The sequence below is a fragment of the Carassius gibelio genome, chromosome B17 (genome assembly GCF_023724105.1).
Source record: "Carassius gibelio isolate Cgi1373 ecotype wild population from Czech Republic chromosome B17, carGib1.2-hapl.c, whole genome shotgun sequence".
In the NCBI taxonomy this organism is placed as follows: domain Eukaryota; kingdom Metazoa; phylum Chordata; class Actinopteri; order Cypriniformes; family Cyprinidae; genus Carassius; species Carassius gibelio.
The window spans coordinates 8,844,402-8,866,058 of record NC_068412.1 but is presented as its reverse complement, the minus strand read 5'-3'; the positions used below and the strand labels follow the sequence as shown (position 1 = coordinate 8,866,058).

The 21,657-nt window shown below is 37.8% G+C and overlaps 1 protein-coding gene across 2 annotated transcripts in view; it reads right to left on the bottom strand.

Annotated features, from left to right (window-relative positions):
• The window catches only part of tmem260 (transmembrane protein 260), a 30,236-nt gene extending 17,862 nt beyond the window's left edge, over positions 1–12,374 (bottom strand). Inside the window, exons 1-3 of one of the 2 annotated variants that reach the window (XM_052581286.1) lie at positions 11,789–12,374; positions 7,078–7,109; positions 4,873–5,024 (exon numbers count right to left, since the gene is read on the bottom strand). In XM_052581286.1, coding sequence (XP_052437246.1) covers positions 4,873–5,024; positions 7,078–7,109; positions 11,789–11,894 — 290 coding nt within the window. In that variant the 5' untranslated portion in view covers positions 11,895–12,374. The remainder of the gene's footprint in view (positions 1–4,872; positions 5,025–7,077; positions 7,110–11,788) is intronic. The other variant, XM_052581287.1, reaches the window with a different exon arrangement.
• Between the last annotated feature and the right edge of the window lie 9,283 nt (positions 12,375–21,657).

The window sequence follows — 21,657 nt, the reverse complement described above, 5'->3', positions numbered from 1 at the left end:
GTCAAAACTATCTGGTTACCAAAAATTCTGCAAAACAAAGCCGCACAGGTTTGGAACGAAAAGAGGGTGAGTAAATGATAACAGAATGTTCATTTTTGGTTGAACTGTCCCTTTAAATGCTCATATTTGCATAGGCTATCACATTCTAACATGGGTACTACTCTCATGAAGAAACCGTCTTGTTAATAAACACAGCTCACCGTAGAGAGCCACAGGGTGACTAAGAGCGAGTGAGGGTCCAGTAACGAAAGCGCAGTCATGGCCATATGGTAAAGTGCCTTATATGGACACAAAAGCACCGGGACAGGTGGGCACCGGAGCCCGGTCAGCTGTGATATGAGCTGGTGCATGCAGAACTGGACCCGTCTGCTCTTGGCTGGTGTGCACCCTCACAGGTGCAGTGGACCCAGGACTGAGGAGGATGGGTGGAGTCACCTTCGTCGACCCCACGGCCACGTCTATTACGTAATCCACATCATGAACTTACACAAATGGCTAGGTAATCATTGTGCTAAGTGGTCCGAATGGGTTCTTACTAGGCGGTATTTTAGGACACAACTTTACGACTGTACAAAAGGAGTGGTGGGAATTTTTTAAAGGGGTCATTGAGCATTGAAGCATTGAAAATATTTACTTACAGTTTGTAACTTGAAAGCACGTATACCAAACGAATATTGTTTCGCCTTTGACATCTAATTCACTTTCTTGTTATTTATGATCAACAGCTGTTGGTCATAACTTTTTGTTTTTAGGGTTCACAGAGACACCTTTAATGCTAAGAACATTCAAAATAACTTTTTCCTAGCTTGTAATGCAGTCAACGATTATGATTATTATTGATGCCAGCTATCCTCAAAGGCTTTCCCAGATGCATAGTAGAAACATAAAATCAAGTAAAGTGGCAAGCCATGACATTTAAAAAAATCAGTAATTGACAAATCAAAGGAAAATGAAGTGCTACGTCTGGGAAGTGAGGCACGTTTTATAACAGTCTGTCTTCCTAATTTAACTTGGAACATCAAAGAGATTTCTCAATGAACATGTCAAATGGACAGCACTATAGTGAATTCTCTAAATTCAACAGGTGTTTTAGAATGATCTATTATCTATTTATTATAGATATAAATAGAGTCAATGACATTTTGTATAAGAGTGTCAACACTGAAGGAAAATCTAGTTTAAGACAGATGTTGAGTTCTTTAAAATGTACTCTTGTTGTCATGTTGGTGTTACACAGTTTTGTTAAAGTTAGATTAAATGACTTCAAAATTGTAATGTCATTTAACAGTTAAGTCAAATGCAATAGCATATCTTCACTACATCTTGAATACATTTGTGTCATATACTAAAGATTTTTCAAACTAATTAAGGTTTTACTTTGTTTACTTATAGTTCTCCCAAAAATGTGAAAAATTCTGTCTTCAGTTACTCACATGTGACTACAAACCTGCATGAGTTTTGTTCTGACAGTTACTGAACAAAAAAACTCACTGACTCCCATAGTATTTTATTTTCATATAATTTAAGTCAATGGCTAGCAGCAACTGTTTTATAACCAACATTTTTCAAAATATTTGTTTTAAAAAGAAGAAAATCCATGCATTATGAATAGCATGAGAGTGAGTAAATGATGACAAAAAACTTGAAGTATTTTTCTTCATTTTGATATCAGGACATTTTTGTATATACTTCAGTCATTATACATACACATATGCAAAAGTATCAGTCACTGACCCACATATTGCACAAAAAAAAAAAAACACAGCAGAGTAATATATCAAACAGGCATTCAATCCTTCACACACTAAAATTCCTTAAATCTAAAGATAGCAGAGACCTTATAGGGCAGAAAATGGTCAGTCTCAGAGTGGTGTTGGGTGCCAGGGTAGCAGCCTGGGGACAGGCCTGTCCGGTAGTGTTCCTACTGGGAGTGGCACGCCACCTCAGCATTACCACTGGGCATGGGCGAAGCACCTAAGGACCCCAATGCCAACCCAGAAGGGTGTCCCAGACTGTGCCGGAAGCTCTGAAACCCCTAAAACACTCCCTCCTCCCAGTCCTGGCATCTCAAGCCTGCCAGCTACTGCTCTGAGCCCAACAGACATACATGAGGCCAAACCACAGCCTAAGCCCAGGCAGATAACCATCAAAACCTATTACGCTTATGTTTTCAATTGAAAACATAGATTATATACTGAAACTTAAGAGCTAAGAGGGTTTGTATGAATGTGTGTGTGTGTGTGTGTGTGTGTGTGTGTGTGTGTGTGTGTGTGTGTGTGTACGTATGCAACAAAATCCTCATTGCCATCAGCCACAGGAGGAGGATGGGTTGCGGGGGCCAAAGGAAATGACTTTTTTGGTTGCTGTAATCCAAAATTGGATCAAAATCCTTTGAGGCTTAAGAGCAGAGGTTGCATTGGACATGTAACTGCAGCCAAATCTTTGGTCAGCTTGGCTCACAAACTCAGCTGAGTGAGGGCATGTGTTGGTAAATGTCACGTGTAGACATTAAAATACATGCAGCAACTACTGCCTGTTTAGACCAATTTTCTACAGACTGAACTCCATGACTAGGATGGCAGTTAATGTCAGAACATCTTACTCTAATCACAAAATAAGGGAGTTAGTTCACTGGGGGAACCAAATTTCTATTAGATGGGCGTTTTCCGCAAATATCACATTCGAATATATGAGCTCACAAAAAACGAATATTCGTTTATTTAAATTAAGTTTAATGAGACAGACGTTATTTTTCAGCAACATTTATTGTTTCCGTCATTTTGAACAAGCTTACACACGATAAGCTTGAACATTACACATTGTGTTTTGTAGCTGAAAACCTTTAACACTGCGTGCAAACAAACAAAAGTACAGATTAAACCAAAAAAAAAAAAAAAAAAAAGTGAACGAAAAAAAACTTAAAGCAGCCTGCAGCAATTAGGCTATTGTAGAACGTAGCCTACACTTAACTGTGAAACTGTCAGCAAATCTTTTTTTCTTTTTTTTTCTATTGTTTTACATGTTCTTGTTAAGTAACACAGGCATGTAAACATGATCAGGGGAAAGTCGGCTCCTTAGTCGGTTAACAATACGGCTGGCCGCGGAGAAAACGCGCTCTGACGGCACAGACGTTGGCGGAACTCACAAATAAAGGTGTGCTAAGCGAATAAGTTTTGTGAAGTGCTTCGTGTTTTCGTTTCACCACTGAATGGGATCCTCATCTGGTGGAATACATGTCTCCAGCAAGAACTGTTCCCACTCGTCTCGGCTGGACTCTCTGTAATCATCGCTGAAGAACTGGCTCAGCCTTTTCCGACGAGTGGGCATTGCATCCTCTTCATCTTTGGTGGTGGCGGCGGCTGCATCCACACCACCCGCATCAAGGAAAATGTTCTGATAATGTTCAAAAAAGGTTTTTTTTCTTACTTCTCATGTTTTCATCGAAAAACCTGAGATGTTTGTGTCGGGGGTCTAGGGCAGACGCGAGAAGAGGAGTTTTCACTGCGTTCTCCAAGTTAGTGGTGTTTATTCGTTGCTTGAGAGATACCGCAACAATGTTCTTGAATTCGGTCACTTTCTGTGATTCTCCACGGCATATTTGAAGTACTGTAGAAGACCGCAGTTCTTAGGGGTCGTTCACATACCACGTCTTTTGCATGCTCAAGTTCGTCATTTCCAATGTAGGCGCGCGGTATGCACGCTCATAATGGAAGCATTTTTTCCAGGCGCGTCCCCACAGCATCGAGTTAAAAACATCTCAACTTTTCAGAATGCCGCAAGAAACTGGGCTACTGAAAGCGATTTTTTGTGCTGCAATCCTTTCCTGAAATTTCTGCATCTTCATGGAGAGAGCGCGTCATTGGCAGATGCCTCAGGAGCGCTTCTGCCCGAGTGCTTTGGAAAGAAGGTGAAAGCGGCTCGCCTAGCGTTTTCCACACGTTTTTAGGCGCAATATGTGAACGGCCCCTTATTCATTCATTAATTATTTTTTACTTGCATATATCTTCAAATATGCCGTGGAGAATCACAGAAAGTGACCAAATTAGGTTTTATTGTGAACTTTTTTTTTTTGGCGAAATTCGAATATCACTTTTATTTAACGAATAATTAAAGCAGAACGAATATTCGAGTGTTCGACTATCCGTGCACATCCCTATTTAAAAGTAGACATTAATGAATGTAGGCAAGTATACAGAGTTTAGCATTCAAGTTCAGATCAAGATGGCAGAAAGCGCATCCTGTTTTCTTTCACTATTTTACAAAAGTGCAATGTTTTGTTGTTATTATGAGCCCACTCCAATAAACAGAGTCTTTACAGACTCAAAATAACTATTACTCTTATCTGTATGGGCAGAAATGATGAAATATTTTAAAAACAAGTGACCGCACCAGCGCCTCCATCTGACCTGCAGTGAACATGCTACTGGTCAGCTTCCACACACTTGAATAGCGCATGTTTTTCAAGGATAACATTAGATTGAGCGGCCAATACTTGTTGCTAATAATCATTTCAGAAGATAAGCCATATTGGAGGTCATTGACTGATAGGCAAACGTTTGTATGTCCTGCCTGATGTACTGTATTAACACAGACCAGCTTTTAAATCCTTATCTGTGGACTTTTTTTCTATGACTAAGCGACTATTAGGGGGCAGCCCTAATATATATATATATATATATATATATATATATATATATATATATATATATATATATATATTTATTCACTAAAGTAATGAGTAAAATATTAATATAAAATAACATTGAACATGTTACATTAAAAAAAGCTAAAAAAAAAAAAAGTAAACCTGGAATGCTTTAGAATTTGCAATGAATATTATAAATTTGGTTTAATAGTCTGATAGTGGCCTACCTGCAGACAGTGAAGCAGAGGGCTCCACTGGCCCCGGCTCCAAAGACAGCGCACAGGACATTGATACTGTGTGCCGGAGAGCTGAGAGGCAGCAGCAAGAGCATCAGAGAGGACAACATGGTGAAGAGTGGGTATCCTGGAGGATGGGCCACCTGGGGGAAAACACAGCTGTAAACTCACTCACATAAACACTCTGATAACAGCAACAGAATCTAGTATCTCCCCTCCCCTTCTCACACCACCCATCAGCATACAGTTCAGCTTTCAAAGGCAGACCTTACTTTTGTGGGTTACAGCATCACACTGTCCTCCCCCTCCCTGTCTCCTTGCCTTCCCAGCAATTAGGCACTAAGTCCCCTAAGGAGCGATAAGGACTAGAGCTATTAAAGGCTGTCTCACTCCTAGTGGCCTGATAACACACACAGGCACAGCAGGCTGAGAAACGCTGCACACTAGAGCGAAGAGCAAGGAAACGTCTCCGAGAAGAGGTTGTTTGAGGGATGGATTGGAAACTCGGTGGACAAGTGGATGTGTAAAAGCTTGTGTGAGGTTCAAGATCAAAGCAGAAGAGAGGGTCCCAGTCAATTGATCCCTCCAAACAATTTCGTAAGGCTGAAGTCCTTGTAAGACAGGTTTGGTGAACTGTGATAAGTCAGTGTCGTGAAGTAACTAACTAAAAGTAACTTAAAACTCACTTAACTATATATTATTGACAAATAAAAACACACCCAGGAGAAACTAGATCCATTGTCTAATCCAGGGGATTACAAATTAGGGTTTGTGGCCCCTTAAGGAGCTGCAAAGAGCTCCAGGATGAAAAAAGAATTTTAGGAAACAAAATATAGTTGCAACATAAATGCATTTTGCACATAGCTTTATGGGGGGGGGGTATTTCATTGCAGTCAGTGTTGTCAATAGTTGCACAGCTTTTTAAACTCATTTTAAAATGTGCTTTTCCTCACATCTTGCAAATGTATGAACTGCATGTTTATATCTCACAATTCTGACATTTGTCATTTGCTTAGCCACCAGGGTTCTCCTCAGGGTTTTGTGACCTGCCTATTTTGCACACAAAAGATTTTGTCTGGATCATAAATCATATTTCCATATTTCCAAACATGTATTCTCAATTTACTATATTTAACATGAAAAGGAAATTGAATGAACAAAAACATATTTCGGAAAAAAAATGCATTTTGTAATTTTGCACACTAAATAGGCATCGGTTAAAAGGAACTTGGTCAACTAGCATTGGTAGCCACTTAGCTTAACATCAGCTACATAGCTTCCCCAAACACTGCTAAATGTCTGTAATACAGAACGAACAGACAGCTTGAAGACAAGCATGAGAGGTCAAGGCAGAGAGGAACAGAGAGGCCTGGGAGGGGGGACAGACACAGGACAAAAAAAAGAGAGAGAGACAGTATGGTAAGCAGGTGGCAGGGGCGCGAAGGGCACACTTGGAAGTGCCAGCAAGGTGTGTGACAGTGCAAGTGACGTGTGACGCGTGTGGCTGAAATGCCTGCACCGCTGAAATGCGAACAGCATGGAAAGGCACGCCGAGGCGTCACCGGGTCTGGAAGCGTGTGTGGCATGCCGGAAGAAGGCAGAACACGCGGTAGGGGGCAGTCCTGCGAAGAGGAGTTTAAAGGAAAAAAGATCCACAGCTCAAGGGAGCAGGAAGGGAGGGCCCGCGGCCCGAAGAGAGCCCTCTGACCCTGGGGAAAGCCGCAGACAGACAGGCCACACGGACAGAGGGAGAGATTACTGGCGTAGTGACACCGACACAGCCTCCCTAAAAGGATCGCGGCGGCGTAATAAACTTTATTAAATAATAAAACTTATTATAACTGTTAACCCGATTTAGTTCATTCTTTGCGGCTTACACACGCGCACACACGCATGCACAAAAAGGAGAGGGGTTGAGTATAATAAGCCTTATACCGTACATAAGGCGAAGCTTACAAAAGCCATCGCCTAACCATTCAGTCTAATTGGATTTGAAGAACAGGGTTGCAAATTATAGCATTCTCTCGTCCTAAGTTAGTTAAAAAAGAAGTGCACAGAAAAGAAGGGAGGATAAAAGAACCTGTGGCCTGAAAAGTAAATTAATCATCTTTCTTCTCCCCCCATACTTAATTAAACTTCCTTAATGCTTATAAGAGTTAATGAGTGGATTGATTAAACAATGCAGCTAATGCTTACCCCCAGCTCACAAGCAGCAGTGATCAGCTCTCCTGTGGTAGAAAAACAGAGAGGGAAATTAATGTAAACCCAATAATTATTATTAAGAGACAAGTCCGCTCCTGAAAGTTTTCCCAAATCAAATACTTGCACTGGGTTTTGCATTAATTTGCTTGGATCAAAACCTGCAAAATCTTCCCAGTGTGACATTTCCTAAGCGACACGCTCATTCTCTTCCATCGCACACGGCTCCCCTGATCCCCGAGCAGACAGACGCACACATACACAGGCTAATGTATTCACATCTTCCAATACTCAAGGTGCACGCGCAGAGCCCCATCCATCGCTGTGTGCTGTACACGGAGTCCCTCAACACATAGCCACACGCATGCAAAAAGCTCCCTCTAAAACCCTACCAGTGACTGAGATCTTAAGAACATCGGTGTGTTTCCTCTCACAACATTATTGATGCATACAGTTGGTGAAGATGAAATATGGCTAAATATTGTCTGGTTTGACTTAAGGACCTAGAATTCACATCAAGTGGCAAACCAAAATATAAAAATTTGAATATCTATACATGTAATCAAATGTGTTAATGCATTCATTAATGGTAGTTTATTAACAATATCAAACTAGGTGAAATATCATGAAACTCTGACTTTTCCAGGTTTTAAGTGCTATAGTCAGGTCCCTGTCCGTCTACCAACCAAGGAAACGTGAAAAAGGTTATCCCAGTAACTTTCTTTTGGCCTTTTCCAACAAGCAACTGAAAAAAACGAGCGCGTCAGATTTCGCTTCCTTGGTGACGGAGCAATCTCATTATAATATTACATTATATATACACTGAGAAAACTGTATATCAGAAGTTTAAACTCATATTGTTTAATACGCATGATTGCAGTGCAATAAAAATGATAATCATCAGAACCAAAACAGATGGGGTTTTTTCAGCAGGTATGACCTGTAAAGGCACAGCCCTAATCTGGAAAAAGGGGCGGAGAGCAGCAGCTCATTTGCATTTAAAGAGACAGCCACAAAAAAAAAAAAAAACACTTCTAAATAAAAGATAAATGTAATTAATTCATTAAACTTTTATTCAGCAACAATGCATTTAATTGATCAAAGTGACAGAAGGCATTTATAAAGTTACAAAAGATTTATAAACTGTTCTTTTGAACTTTCTAATAAATAAATAAATAGTAAACAAAAAAATGTAAATACATGAAATCTGAAATCCACAAAATAATAAAGGTTTTCAACATTGATAAAAAAAATTAGGAATGTTTCTTGAGCAGCAAATCAGAATATTAGAATGATTTCTGAAGGATCATGTGACACTGGAGTAATGATACTGAAAATTCAGCTTTACCATCAGAAATTTTTAAATACTGTAGATTAAAATATAATAATACCATAATTCCTCAAATAAAAACCGGTAGTCAAATAAATGCCGGGCCAAATAAATGCCTGTCTTAAATAAAGGCAGCAGAGCCAGATAACGAACGTACACGCCCACCGCCGGAGCGTTTCTCGTTTTCGAGTCAAGAACCGGTTGCATCGGTTTTCGGATCATCAGTACACTGAACCGAGAACTGTTTCTGTCAGACGTGTTTGATTCGAGAAACAAGGAGCTGATGATACTGCACATGTGTGATTCAGCGTGAAGCAGACTGACACACAGAACGCGTCTGAACCGAACTGATTCTTTTGGTGATTGATTCTGAACTGATTCTGTGCTAATATTTATCAAACAGATGGAATTAGAAATAAAGGCCTGTTACCTTCTGTAGTTCAGGTAAATAAAGGCCCCGGCTTTTATTTGAGGAATTACGGTAATAATAACAACAACAACAACGAACTATTATTAACAATTATTATTTTAAATTGTAATACTATTTAATAATATAACTGTATTTTGGATCAAGTAAATGCAGCCTTTTAAATGACAGTGTATATTATTGACTTGTTGAAATGTTATTCATTTCCATTCCTTTTCCAGGCCTACAAATGATGTGTAATCCAGCTCATTACAGGACATACATAAAAAATAAGTGAGTTTTGGGAGAGAAAAGTGCTTTAAGGGTGCCAAAAATGTAGGACTGATCAAAATCTAGAAATCTACAAACCAAAAAAAAATTGTATTTAAACTGCAGTTCAGAAATGAATGGGCAAAAAGACCTTTCGCCTACTAATCCCAAATGTTTTTGGCCTGTTATATAAATCTAAGCAATGCTACCTGATGCAATACTTGCCTAAACACTGTAAAATCCTATAATCTGTGCTCTCTGATGCAATATGAAATGTTCAGTGCATCAGAAAATTTTGCAATTGTTAGCTGGCACTTTCTGCGTATCACTAGTGGTCGTCTGTTTTTGTTGTCATGTTGGAAGTCCTCTATCTGAAGGTGCAGACCCCTCATACTTCAGCGGTTGAATTTTCTCTGCTTTCACACTCTCGTTTAGAATAGAAATAGATCCACACGTGGTGAAGCCAGGTCTACCGCATTTCAAAGCATGTGGATCTCCCTGTAATCAAAATTTCTCTGTTATACATTCCCAATTTCATTCACACACTGCAGTGCTGTCTCTAGACCCCTATACAGAGCCTGGTCTCAAAGAGGGAGGGCAAAACGTGGAAAGTGGCGCAAACGCAGTTGAGTGCAGGACAGCGAAGCGTCTCGGTGATAGCACAGCATCGGGCACCCACAGCCGTCTTTTTTCCCCTCATAATCCTCATCATTTCCACACTCGCATTCCTAGACAACAGCGGTCCCGCAGGGCGCCCGCTCAGCCTCTCCGGGGCGCAGCACACCTAAAGGGATTAGGACTGCGAGACGGAGACCTGGAGAATTTCTGCCGAGCATTCAGCTGGCGCTATCACGCCGGCATCCTGCAATGTCCCGAAACGCCACGCTTAAGGGGTTGGCTGATTTTTTTTCTCTCTCTCTGTAAGCCCCAAACAGCGTCTTGCAGCCCCCCATCCCCCTAAAAGCCTCCAAAAGCCACCCTGCCCGTGCACATGCTGTAAAGCTCACAGAACAGCAGCTTGTTGTTTGCACACCCACCCCCTTCCTCAGAAGAAAACATTTCTTTTTGTCTCCCCATTATTGAATATGGCTGCTATTGGGCATCTTTTAAAAAATAATGTGCTGCAATGCGTCTATGGGTTAATAAGAGTACACGTCAAAGATAAGCAAGAGTCTTATAAAAATCTAGTTTAAAACACGTGTGCTAAGTTCTTACAAATGCACTTTGTATGCATGTTGGGTTCTTGTGGTTTTTGAAAGGTTTTATATTATTTACCTTTAAAATAAATAATAATCTGAATTATATTTTCCTTTCAATGTGAAAACATGTGAGTATTCACATATTAATAATGTGTAAACATTATTATCCATTTATCAATTTCAAGGAAGAAAATAAGTATAATGAATTATTAACTTTATAAAGTTAATTAACCTATTCATGAATTATTAAGGAGCCACAGAACATTTTACAACCTGAACCATGCCTTAAAATTATTAAAATATCAAATTTTTATATTTTATTTGATATTTTAAGAAACGTCTTGACCTTGTATTATACAAACATGAGGGTCTGCAGGCATCCTCTTTATGCTATCATTTACAGATTTTTATTAAGCATTTTATAAAAAAATAATAGTAAAATATGAAACCATGTATTGTTAGAAAACATTTGGAAAACTTTCTTATAAAACCTTCTTTTAAAAAATGAAACAATTAATTAAGTTTTTTCTTCATTATGATATTAGGAGATTTGTATCCCCATTATGATTTTTTTTGTTTTACTTAATTCTGATAATAAAAACAAAACCTAGCAGTACTATGTCTGCAAGAGTAACTCTACCTTTGCATTAATGGGATTGCTTAAAACAAATTGCAAGCATGAAATAACTGTTCCTAATAGAAATTACATGGGAGGATAGGAGGACTAACAAAACAGAAAAAAAACCTTAATATAATAATTAATCACAAACTGCTAAATTATAAAAAAGCTGCCTAAACAGTTACATTATTTCATTATACATGATTCATTACATCTGACACGAACACAATCCTCTTCATGTTTTCTCCAATCCTGCAGAGCATTTATATCATCATGTACAGAAGTCATCTCTCTCTCCTGTTTAATGCTCTGACGTCATTCCAGAGAGATTAGCATTTCTGTTCTCTTGAGAGCTTTGAGAAGGACTGACACTCTTTCAGTCTGACCCAGCAGTAGATAACCTTCCCTTGAGTTCATAATGTCTGAAGTGAATAATTCCAAAATATTATAATCGCATCTGTAAATGATCCTTTAAATATATATATATATATATATATATATATATATTTTTTTTTTTTTTTTTTTTTTTTTAATACATTTCACATCCAGAAAATATCCAATATCTAGTGTCTAACAAAAAGTTTAGCTTATGCTATCCTACTTTAAAATAAGCATCACTTGGTCTAATCTGTTGTTGTTATAATATGATGTTCATACTGTATAAATCAGGTGTGACTTGAGTTCCAAATATTTTTGGGGTTCCTCTAGCGGTGCTGGATTTAGTCAGGTGTTCAGAAAGATTAATAACAATCTCAACAGTTCTCATGCAGTGTATATTTGCAAAAGCTTCATGTCTTGTGGTGTGTGTGATCTTACAATATGCTGTTCTGTGATAGGCTGCATGTGACACAAACACAGACCCACGTGACTAACTGCAGTCCTACCTGAGTCTCCTCCGGACACCGCGCGCGGGGCAGAGGCCACATACACCGCCAAAACACACGCCACCGTCGCTCCCGTCAGGGTCCAACTCAACCTCTCCGACGACATTCCACACCTCTTCTATGTTACTGTTAGCTATTTGAAATTTCACGCATATTTCACGTTTGTTCAACGTGTCTCCAGAGTCATTCGTTTCGCGCGCCTCGTTTGCAAACGGCGCGTCCTCAAAATATTCCGGTAAACAACTTACATGTTTATTATCGGATGTAACCAATAAACGGAAGCCGTATCATCGAGGTAAGGTTTTAAAATAACAACGTTATCGTTATAAAGTTACCCGCTATCCCTTTGGCAGCAGTTATTTCGATAGCATTGCAGATGCTGCTCTTAACATCGGCGTTTGCGCCAATATGAAGGATATTAATATCGCAGCAGAACTCGATTTAGTCTTCGCTGCGACACAATCGTGACAACATCTCGCTGACTGCATTCAAGCTACATCTGCACTGTTGATCTTTTGACTTTTTCCGCCTGGACTCGAGGAAAGAGCTGGATTTCACTTCCTGGTTGGGCGGGATTTGTTGAAGTGCTGGTTAAAAAAAAATTACCATAGTAACCGTAGTTTCCGGCAAAATTACCATATTTACTGTAGTTCTTTTGTATAGCGCAAATTGCTAAATCATAACAAATAAATATGGGATCTCTATTAAACACTGTATATAAGCTTTCAAATACGTTTTCATTGTCTTTATTTTTTTCTTTCTTACTTTCCGAGGAAAAAAGCTAATAAGTTAACTATGAAGACTTGTTAATATAGTGTTTTTCTGCTATCTTTATTTTATTTTTTTATGTGAGGTAACGTTAGGCAAGTTGTTTTAGGTTTTAATCCCTTTATAATCTAGTGATGTGTAAACTCTGCCTACGATTATGATTAATGATTTCTTTACTATATACTCTTACAAAAAGTGTTTCTGTTACTATTAATCATTATTAATCGTTACCATTATCAAAAAAAGGCATATATATATATATATATATATATATATATATATATATATATATATATATATATATTTGTTTTATTTTAGTTTAATAACAGTAACTGCAGCTGGTAACTTGATGTGGATCATTAAACATTTAAAATACATTGGACAAAACTTCAGTCGGTTATTTGAATTAGTGTCAGATGAAATAAGACATCTGCCCTGACTGCATGCTTACACACACTTTTAATTAGCTACCTTGAATGATTATTTTCTCTTTATTTTCCTGAGCCTTCAATCAGGCTTCAGAGCTGAAATGATTAGTCCTGCACAATCTGTACAGCTTGTTGCAGTAAAAGTGCTTCTGGTGGCAGTCGGAGATGTGGATGTAGTACGAGACCCTTCAGAGCCTGACGAGAGGAAAGGTTACCCTCATAAAAATGTCATGCTAGACTGATCATTAATCCTCCACCATCTAAAGTGAGTCTGATCCTTGACTAAATTGAGAGCTCTGAGAGGCAGAGATGTGTCAGCACCTCCGAGTTCATAATCCTCCACGCTCCCCCCTTACTACCGTCCCTACTGTCTAATCACCGGTTCAACCACCTACCTGACACACACACACACACACACAGTCTGCCCTCCACATACACAAGCCAGCTTCCAAAAAGCAAAACTGATGGATTGCTCTTTCAAAACATTTTAAATTGCTTATATGTATAATGAACGTGAAATCATAACATGGAAATGTTCCTGAATAATACACACCCCTGTCATCTTAAACCAATGTACAAAAGCAGACTTTAATGTATATAGTTTTCTCTCTAAGCCGCAAAGCGAGAAATTGCATGCACATAATTAAATTTACAATCAATTTTTTTGCAATATACGGCTCCAAATAAAAGAGACAAATGTTGATGGCAATTACATGAGCCGTAAAAATAGTAGATACTTTACCAGCCATTTGCAGTACTAAAGTTATGCTAGATATATTTATATAGAGAGGATAAAAACTAAGAGTTGATTAGAGTGCAGTATTCATGCAATTCAAATGCAAGGAATGTGAGAATTATTCATTTGGGTTGAAATGTTAAAGGAGCAGGCTTAGTCTTTTTTTTCTTTGACAGGTTAATCTGGGTAATTCCTGGTGCGTCTTAATTCTGCATCAATCTGTAACGGATAAATCTGCTGTTCTGGAAGTTCAGGGCTTTGTTTTCCAGGTTTAATGCAAGTATGAGTCATTTTTCTTCATTTACAATATTAACAGGATAAAGATACAGAAAAATACCACCCCAAAAATTTATAAATCCCCTATGTTACACAATCACAGAGTGTATACAAATTATGTAAAGGATTTATATCATTAATATAAAGTAAAAAATTTGTTTTGGCAAAACAAAATAGCCTTTGTCAAGGTAAACGTTGGTAACTAGTAAACAATGCTGTTATATTTTTCCTTAATTTAGTTTGCCCCTTTACTTACATCTCTAAAATGTGTGTGTGTGTGTGTTTTATTACTTTATTATATCATTGATATTGAAATAAAAATAAAAAAGTATTCACTTTATTTAGTTGTCAACGACAAAATACAAATAGAATAGAATAGCTTTTTATTGTCATTGTACATTGCTCTCAGACTGATGTGCACACATTCACACAAAGAATGTACATTTAGCAAAATGTAAACAATGATACAGAAAATGTTAACAGTCATATATACCAACATGTGCAAAATAGCTATAGTTCAAATGTAGCAGGGACTGTACTGAGTACTGAGTACTGTACTGTAATGAGTAGTAAGTGTTACTATGCCAAGTATTACACAGTACGTTTTTTGTTTTTTTAGGGAAATGCCTGCTGACTACAGCCAGTGCAGAGAAGACACCAGAAAACCACAGTATTTTAAGAGCAAAGCCATCATGCTAAATGGTAACACATCACATATAAACATCTGCACATAAATTCAATCACTCAGTGCATCAGTGAAAACTGGATTAGGTTTTCCTAAATCACAGATAAACCCGCCACTCATTGCAATATGTTTCAGCTCCAGCCTGTTGCTTACTATCTGCTTACTTACTGTACACTGACAGTCTGTTTTAATCTAAACCCAAGAGCCTAGCAAACAAGTGGATTTTCAATAAAGCCCTTTAAAATCTGTAGAGAGAAATCCCATGATCCTCTGTGTTCGCTACACAAATATGCAAAGCAATGAAAGGATTCGGTCTGAAACAGATTAATTGCAGTGGTAAATGCAATACGTCTCTCATGTAGTGTGTGCTGTGTGTTACTACACCCTGTTTTATTAACATGCAGCTCTATCAGACAAGCTTTTTACAATCTCTGAGACAAGCATGTGATGATATATAGTTTATTGGGATTTCGGTTTCTCGAAAGCCAACACGAAACAAAAAAGGCGATCCTTGCGCACACCAACCTATTCAAGGTGCATTTAGGCCACCTTTGTCTTCTGTTTACCTCCTTGTGGTTTACAAAGCACTCCAATTAAAATCCCAGAGATTAGGACAATTGTGATTAATATTCGTTGGTGGGGCCTGGAGAATGAGACACAACAAAAGCAAGGGCTGCTTGGAAATGCCTCGAGCAGAACACCTAACGGCGGCCAATTAAAATAAGAGGATTCAATTTGGCCAAAGCAACAGGAACCTAAAGATAATGCATGTATCTGAAATTGCAGTAGATGCCACAGTCTTGATTCTGCTTCTATCATGTTTGTTATGGCATTTTCGCAAATGACCTGCAGCCGATTGCAACAAACCCTTTAATAAACCCTACAGGGGAAAAAATAGGGTTTCTTAATTGAGAAAGCATTAAAATAAGAGTGTATTGTGAAGATATATACCATCTAGAGATTTTTAAGTTGTTGTTTTTTTCCATTGTTAATGCTTTTCCCTCGTAAAAATAAGCAACATAACTGTTTTCAACATATAATAATCAGAAATGCTTCTTGAGCACTAAATCAGCATATTAGAATGATTTCTGAAGTGTCATGTGACACCGAAGTAACCATGCTGAAAATTCAGCTTTGTCATCACAAAAAAACATTTTATTTTAAAATAGATAACAGTAGAAAACCGTTATTTTCAATTCCAATAATATTAGTTTTTACTACAGTTTTGAAGAATGAATGCAACCTCGGTGAGCATTAGAAACGTCTTTCAAAAACATGCATCTCAAACTTTCAAAAGGTTGTGTATATTGAATAATAGCATATTTATGAAATAACATTCATCTGGATTAATAACTGCTGTAAAATATATATGTTTTCAGTTTATGAATCCTAATATATTATTAACTGAGTTTTAACCAATTTTGATGTAATCCAACCAAAACGATGGAGATAAATGAATGAAAAGAATGAAACACCAAAATGGTTTGAGCTGTGTTACAGAGACACGTAGAGGAGAGTGTGTGTGTGTGTGTGTGTGTGTGTGTGTGTGAGAGACTGAAGATGTGCACGATGGAGAGTGAGACAGCACATAACAGCATGGGCTCGATGTGGGAGCAATCCAGTTACTTAAACTGATCAAGATTTAATTAACACAACGCTCGGCAATTACTCTGTAATTAAAGTCATTTGTCCTCTTGTGGAGCTGAGCATGCCACTGCTGCCACAGAGCTGTGAATTAGAGAGAGAGGGGAAGCGAGGAGGGGGATGACGAAGGACTCAGTGCTGCTGATGTGTTTGTGTTTGAGCCCTCGACCTATAAATACACTGCCTTTCTGACTAACTGCTTGTTTCATCATTGGACAAGAAAGGAAGAAACTGTATAAATAGATGTAAAAGATCCAAATATGGTTTTGCAGAAGCAAACTTGAATTGGTATTGTTGAGATAAAATTGAAAACACGCTTGGTCAGTATATTATTAAGGATATCAAGTGATGTTCAAGCATGTAAAATATTGGTAACACTTTAGTTTAGGGACCAATTCTCACTATTAAGTAGTTGCTTATTATTAGCATGCATATTACTAGGATATTTGCTGTTTATTAGTACTTATAAAGCACATATTATAAGCTTATTCTGCATGAACATATTTTAGATCCCTTAACCTGACCCAGGACCTAAACTTAACAACCACACTAATAACTATTAATAAACAACACATTAGGAGTTTAGTGAGAATCGGTCCCTAAAGTAAAGTGTGACCAAAATACTTTTCACAACACTATTGCACAATTAATTATTGTGTTTTCAGCCAAATTAAATCTGTAAAGCAATTCTGAAACACAAAACTATTCAGCCAAAGTAAAAATGATATATTTTTTGTTTTATATAATTCTTATTTTAATTAATCATTTAAAATTACAACATTTTTACAACAGGCCTAGCCAAAATTACTAGAACACTATATTTTCAGCAGCTAAAAAATGGTTTTTAAGTCAGTCATTTCTATCTTTTGCTGTAGTGAAATATCAGTTTACATTTCCAAACATTCATTTTGCCATGAATTGTAATAATAATCCAGTGAGATTTTTGTCCGACAGCAGCCAGTGCTCTCTTCATCATCATCAGTCTGTGTGGAGAGACGTGAAGAAACAGAACAGAGACAGACTCGATCCAGAAGAACTGTGACAACGTCTCCGAGACGCTTCAACAAACCCACCTGCAAAACTACCCGAAAACCTATGCACAAGTAGCTGTTTTAAACACAAAGGATGACAACACCAAATGTTGATTTATTGTAGTGAATAGAGGTTACTTTATAAAGAAAATGTATTATAACATTATTTTTTGACAGCATCATCATTTTACAGCATTTTTACACAAGTGCCTAAAACTTTTAACAGTACACTGTAGCTTTGCAGGTGCGTTTAAACATAAACCACATGAAAATACTAGTGTATTATTTTGGCCACCACTTTATATTCCTGTAAAGAAGTGTTTCAAATCATCAGCTCATTAGAAGAGACTCCAAGACCTGAATTGGGTGTGTCAGACAAATGAGAGATGTGCAGTGTTGGGGCCTTGGGGGCCTCCAGGAAACAAGTAAAGCCATAGATAATAACATAGCGGGGATATAATCGAAAAAACAAGCATTTCTGCAACTGGACTCACAACAAGTCCCAGTATCACCTTAATTTTTTTCTCAGATGACCTGGAACAGCTCCTATGACAGATGAAACTCTGTTATTATGTTCAGACCTTTAATCTGACGTCACACGCGTTTTTACTGAAACAGCGGTGCACGCGACTTCTGCGCCTTCTGCTCGTGAACAATCATGACAACAGAAGACAAACTGAGACGACTCGTGCCGTTCTTTCACACCGAGGCAAAGATCACGCGTTTAAACGCAATAAAAGAGGTATTTTAAAAGCGTTAAGCATTCTCAGAGGTGAGGACACTGAATGTGGACCAGACTCTTCAGACAGTAGCCACGAGCGCAGCTCCGCTTACAGGCCGTAGATAATTAATGGGACTTTTTCAGCGGCAAACAGTGACTAATTGCGCTAGACAGAAATAGCGAGGAATTAATAACATGCATCCAACACTTGCCACGATCCCCTACCGCTTCAATTTGCCGGGAGATTAAAAACGACTGCCAAGTTTACTAAATTAGGAGCGCGGGGGAAACAAACGCGCGCCTTGTTGTGTTCGCGTGCGCGCGTGTACTATCTCTTATTTACAGGCGATGATCTGCATATCATCTCTCGGGGTCTCGCGCTGGGGGAAAGAGGTGAATATCAAGTACACCAACCCCGCCGAATGTAGTGTCCTATTGATCATTTGGCCTCCAGCCTCCAGTCACCTGTGGCACATATCGCTTTGCCAGTTCACCGGGTCGCTGGACAGGGAGAACAGAGAGACGAAGCATGCTTGGACCTGTTTCCCCCCGCAGGAGTAAGAGAGTTTAACAGTCAACACCTTCCGTACCGAGACACCCGCCACTAGCCCTTAAAACCCCCTGAAGGAATCTGTCACAATCTGGAAGCTCATGGGTCAAACCAGCTTCCTGCTGCATACAGTGACATTCTGACAAAATAAATGGAAAACTAGGATTTTCAGTTCATCCAATAGGATCATATTTGATTCTGAGAGGATTCTTGTTTTATCCCATTTAGGATTGGTTCCAAATTATGATAGAAACTCCATTAGTGTTCCCTCGGGATATTTTTCTGCTTCACAGAAGACCTCATGTGGTCAGGACTGTGTATCCAAAAGTATCAATATGTGTCCATGATAAAGAAAATCTCAAATGTGTGCCTTGTACTCTTTTTATTCATTGTTTTGGTTTTAACAAGCTTTTAAATGTGACCTTGGACCACAAAACCAGTCATAAAGGTTAATAAAATAAAATACAGGGAATCATCTGAAAGCTTAATAAACAAGCTTTGCATTGGATTGGGCAATATTAAGATAAAAAAGGTATTTAAAAATCTGGAATCTGAGGGTGCAAAAAAAAAAATCGCCTTTAAGGTTGTCCAAATGAAGATCTTAGCAATGCATATTACTAATCAAAAAATAAGTTTTGATATGTTTATGATAGGAAATTTACAAAACATCTTCATGGAACATGATCTTAATGATTTTTGGCATAAAATAATAATCTATAATTTTGACCCATACAATGTATATTTGGCTATTTTTAAGAAATGCTACTTGGTTTTGTGGCCCAGGGTCACATATGGTTTCCAAAAGTTACATTCAATGACATGTTCTGTGGTGTAACCAGTAAATAAAAAGTAAATATATATATATTAACACTTTTAATACATTGGAGTTCAAATACATTAAAAAAAAAAAAAAAAAAATTTTTATTTTTTTATTTTTTAAAGAGTAAATCAATTTTTATAACCTTAGACTTCTTGACCTTGCAGGGTCTTCTCTATGATATAATTTCCTTTTTTTTTTGCTCTCTAAATATTGGTTGGACCACATGACTTTGTGTATGTACAATATAAAATATTAAAAACTTTTTTTGATTTATATATATTTTATAATATTTAATCATTTCTTTTCAATAATTTTATTCTGACTTTTTATGATATCAGGACAGTTGTAGAAGAGGTGCATTCAAATCACTGAATAAGTTTGAACAAATTAATAGAGGACAAAAAAGCTTCACATTCTCAATTAGAGCTCTCAAAATAATAACGGTGCTTTGGTCTAACATTACAACATCCATGTTACATACAGTAAACAATAACAAATTTGAACAAGATCACTTCACTGCACAGTAATTATCATCAATTTCCAGATGAAGTACACAAAAGATTGATAAAGAGAGCTAATATTGTCTGGAATCACCTTTTCTAAAGGACTCGGCTCTCCATATTTTGGTTTGATGTCACAATCTTGACACTGCTGATCGGAGCGACGTGTCTTGATTTTCTGCGGCTTTGATCCTTCAACAGTTGACTGTCTGAGCTGGCAGGCATCCTGAAGGAGACAGCAGCAGGCAGCAAATAAAAAGACCTTCTCTCTTTCTCTCTCTGAGCTCGATCGTGCAATATGCCCTCGCTTAAGCTTTCCATATCACGCCTCGAGCAGTTTTGGTGGATGCACAGATCTCACAGGAGAAACTATTACTGAACTGCATCTGCAAAGACAGGAAAGGGACCAGCTGCTAGGCTTGATCTTATTTTCATCATTCAAATAAGGAGAGAACAGAGTACAGGTGCACATATTTACGCCGTTTGTGACATGCATTCGATGTGTGGTGAGGTGGCCTTTCAGGCATATAATATTACATCACACTTGAGAATACAAAATAACGCTCCACAGGAACCACAAAAGACAAGCCGTAAGCTTCATCACAAATGCAGACGTTATGTCATTTTTAATAAACCCTCTTAAATGGGGGGCAAGCCAAGCAGAGATTTCCCAACGAGCTTTCTGTCACCTTTACTACGCTGACTGTCAGAGTAGAGACACATCCCATCTCCCCAGCATCTACAGGAGGAAATGTTAATTAGCAGTCATGGCATCCCACTGATCTTCCCTTTCAGAGCAGCTAAATGGCATGCTCAAAACCGAAATCCTTTTATATGCCCTTATTTGCAGAGAGAGCGCATTTGAAAGGGACGAATATGTCATCCCTGTTTGATGGATAATGCGGCTGCCATTATATGATTTTAGTGTCATTTTTTCAGATTCACAGGGAGTTTTAAACAGAGGAAGCATGCACAGCTGCAGGTGAGCCTTTAAAAATGAACAGCTAAAACAATGTAGTTCAATTGGGTACTTTTTTATCGCCGGTGTTAAATGTTTATGTTATGCATTTTAAATTAGCATGTAATTTATTTGTAGTTTAGTATGTTTCAAAACACAGATTCAGGTTGTTAAGGTTATTATAATCAGAATGGCATATCTTCATGAAGGTGCACTGCTCTTTTCTTAAATGTATTATTGGAAAAAATTAAAACTTGCAGTAAAAATGTTAAAGTTCAAACGTTCAGTTAATTGATGTACTCTTAAATGCTGTCTTCATTAATAAATGCATTCATATTGTTTCTGCAGATCATGAAAATATATTCAGTGTCAATATTTCAAGTTCATTAAATATGATTACAGCACCCTCTTGCGGCTGTGAATAATTACTACATACAGCTAAAAAAAGTGACTGACACGGACGAAGCTAGCGTTTAATCATCTTAATTTTAATAATCTTTATCAAATATTTATTTTCATCTCTCACAACATCAGATCAGTTTCATTTTTTGAACATTATCTTCAAAAAAAAAAAAAGTTAATTTTGTTGAGAACTAAATGTTGAACTTTCAGCTTTATAATGGGTTTGATGATGTAATGCAAGAGCAACTGAAGAAAGAGTCGCAGGAGGAAGCACACACACACACACACTCTTTATAGGCCTGAAATTAACATTAGCAAGTATGTATGGAACGTGGTAGCCACTCAGAAAT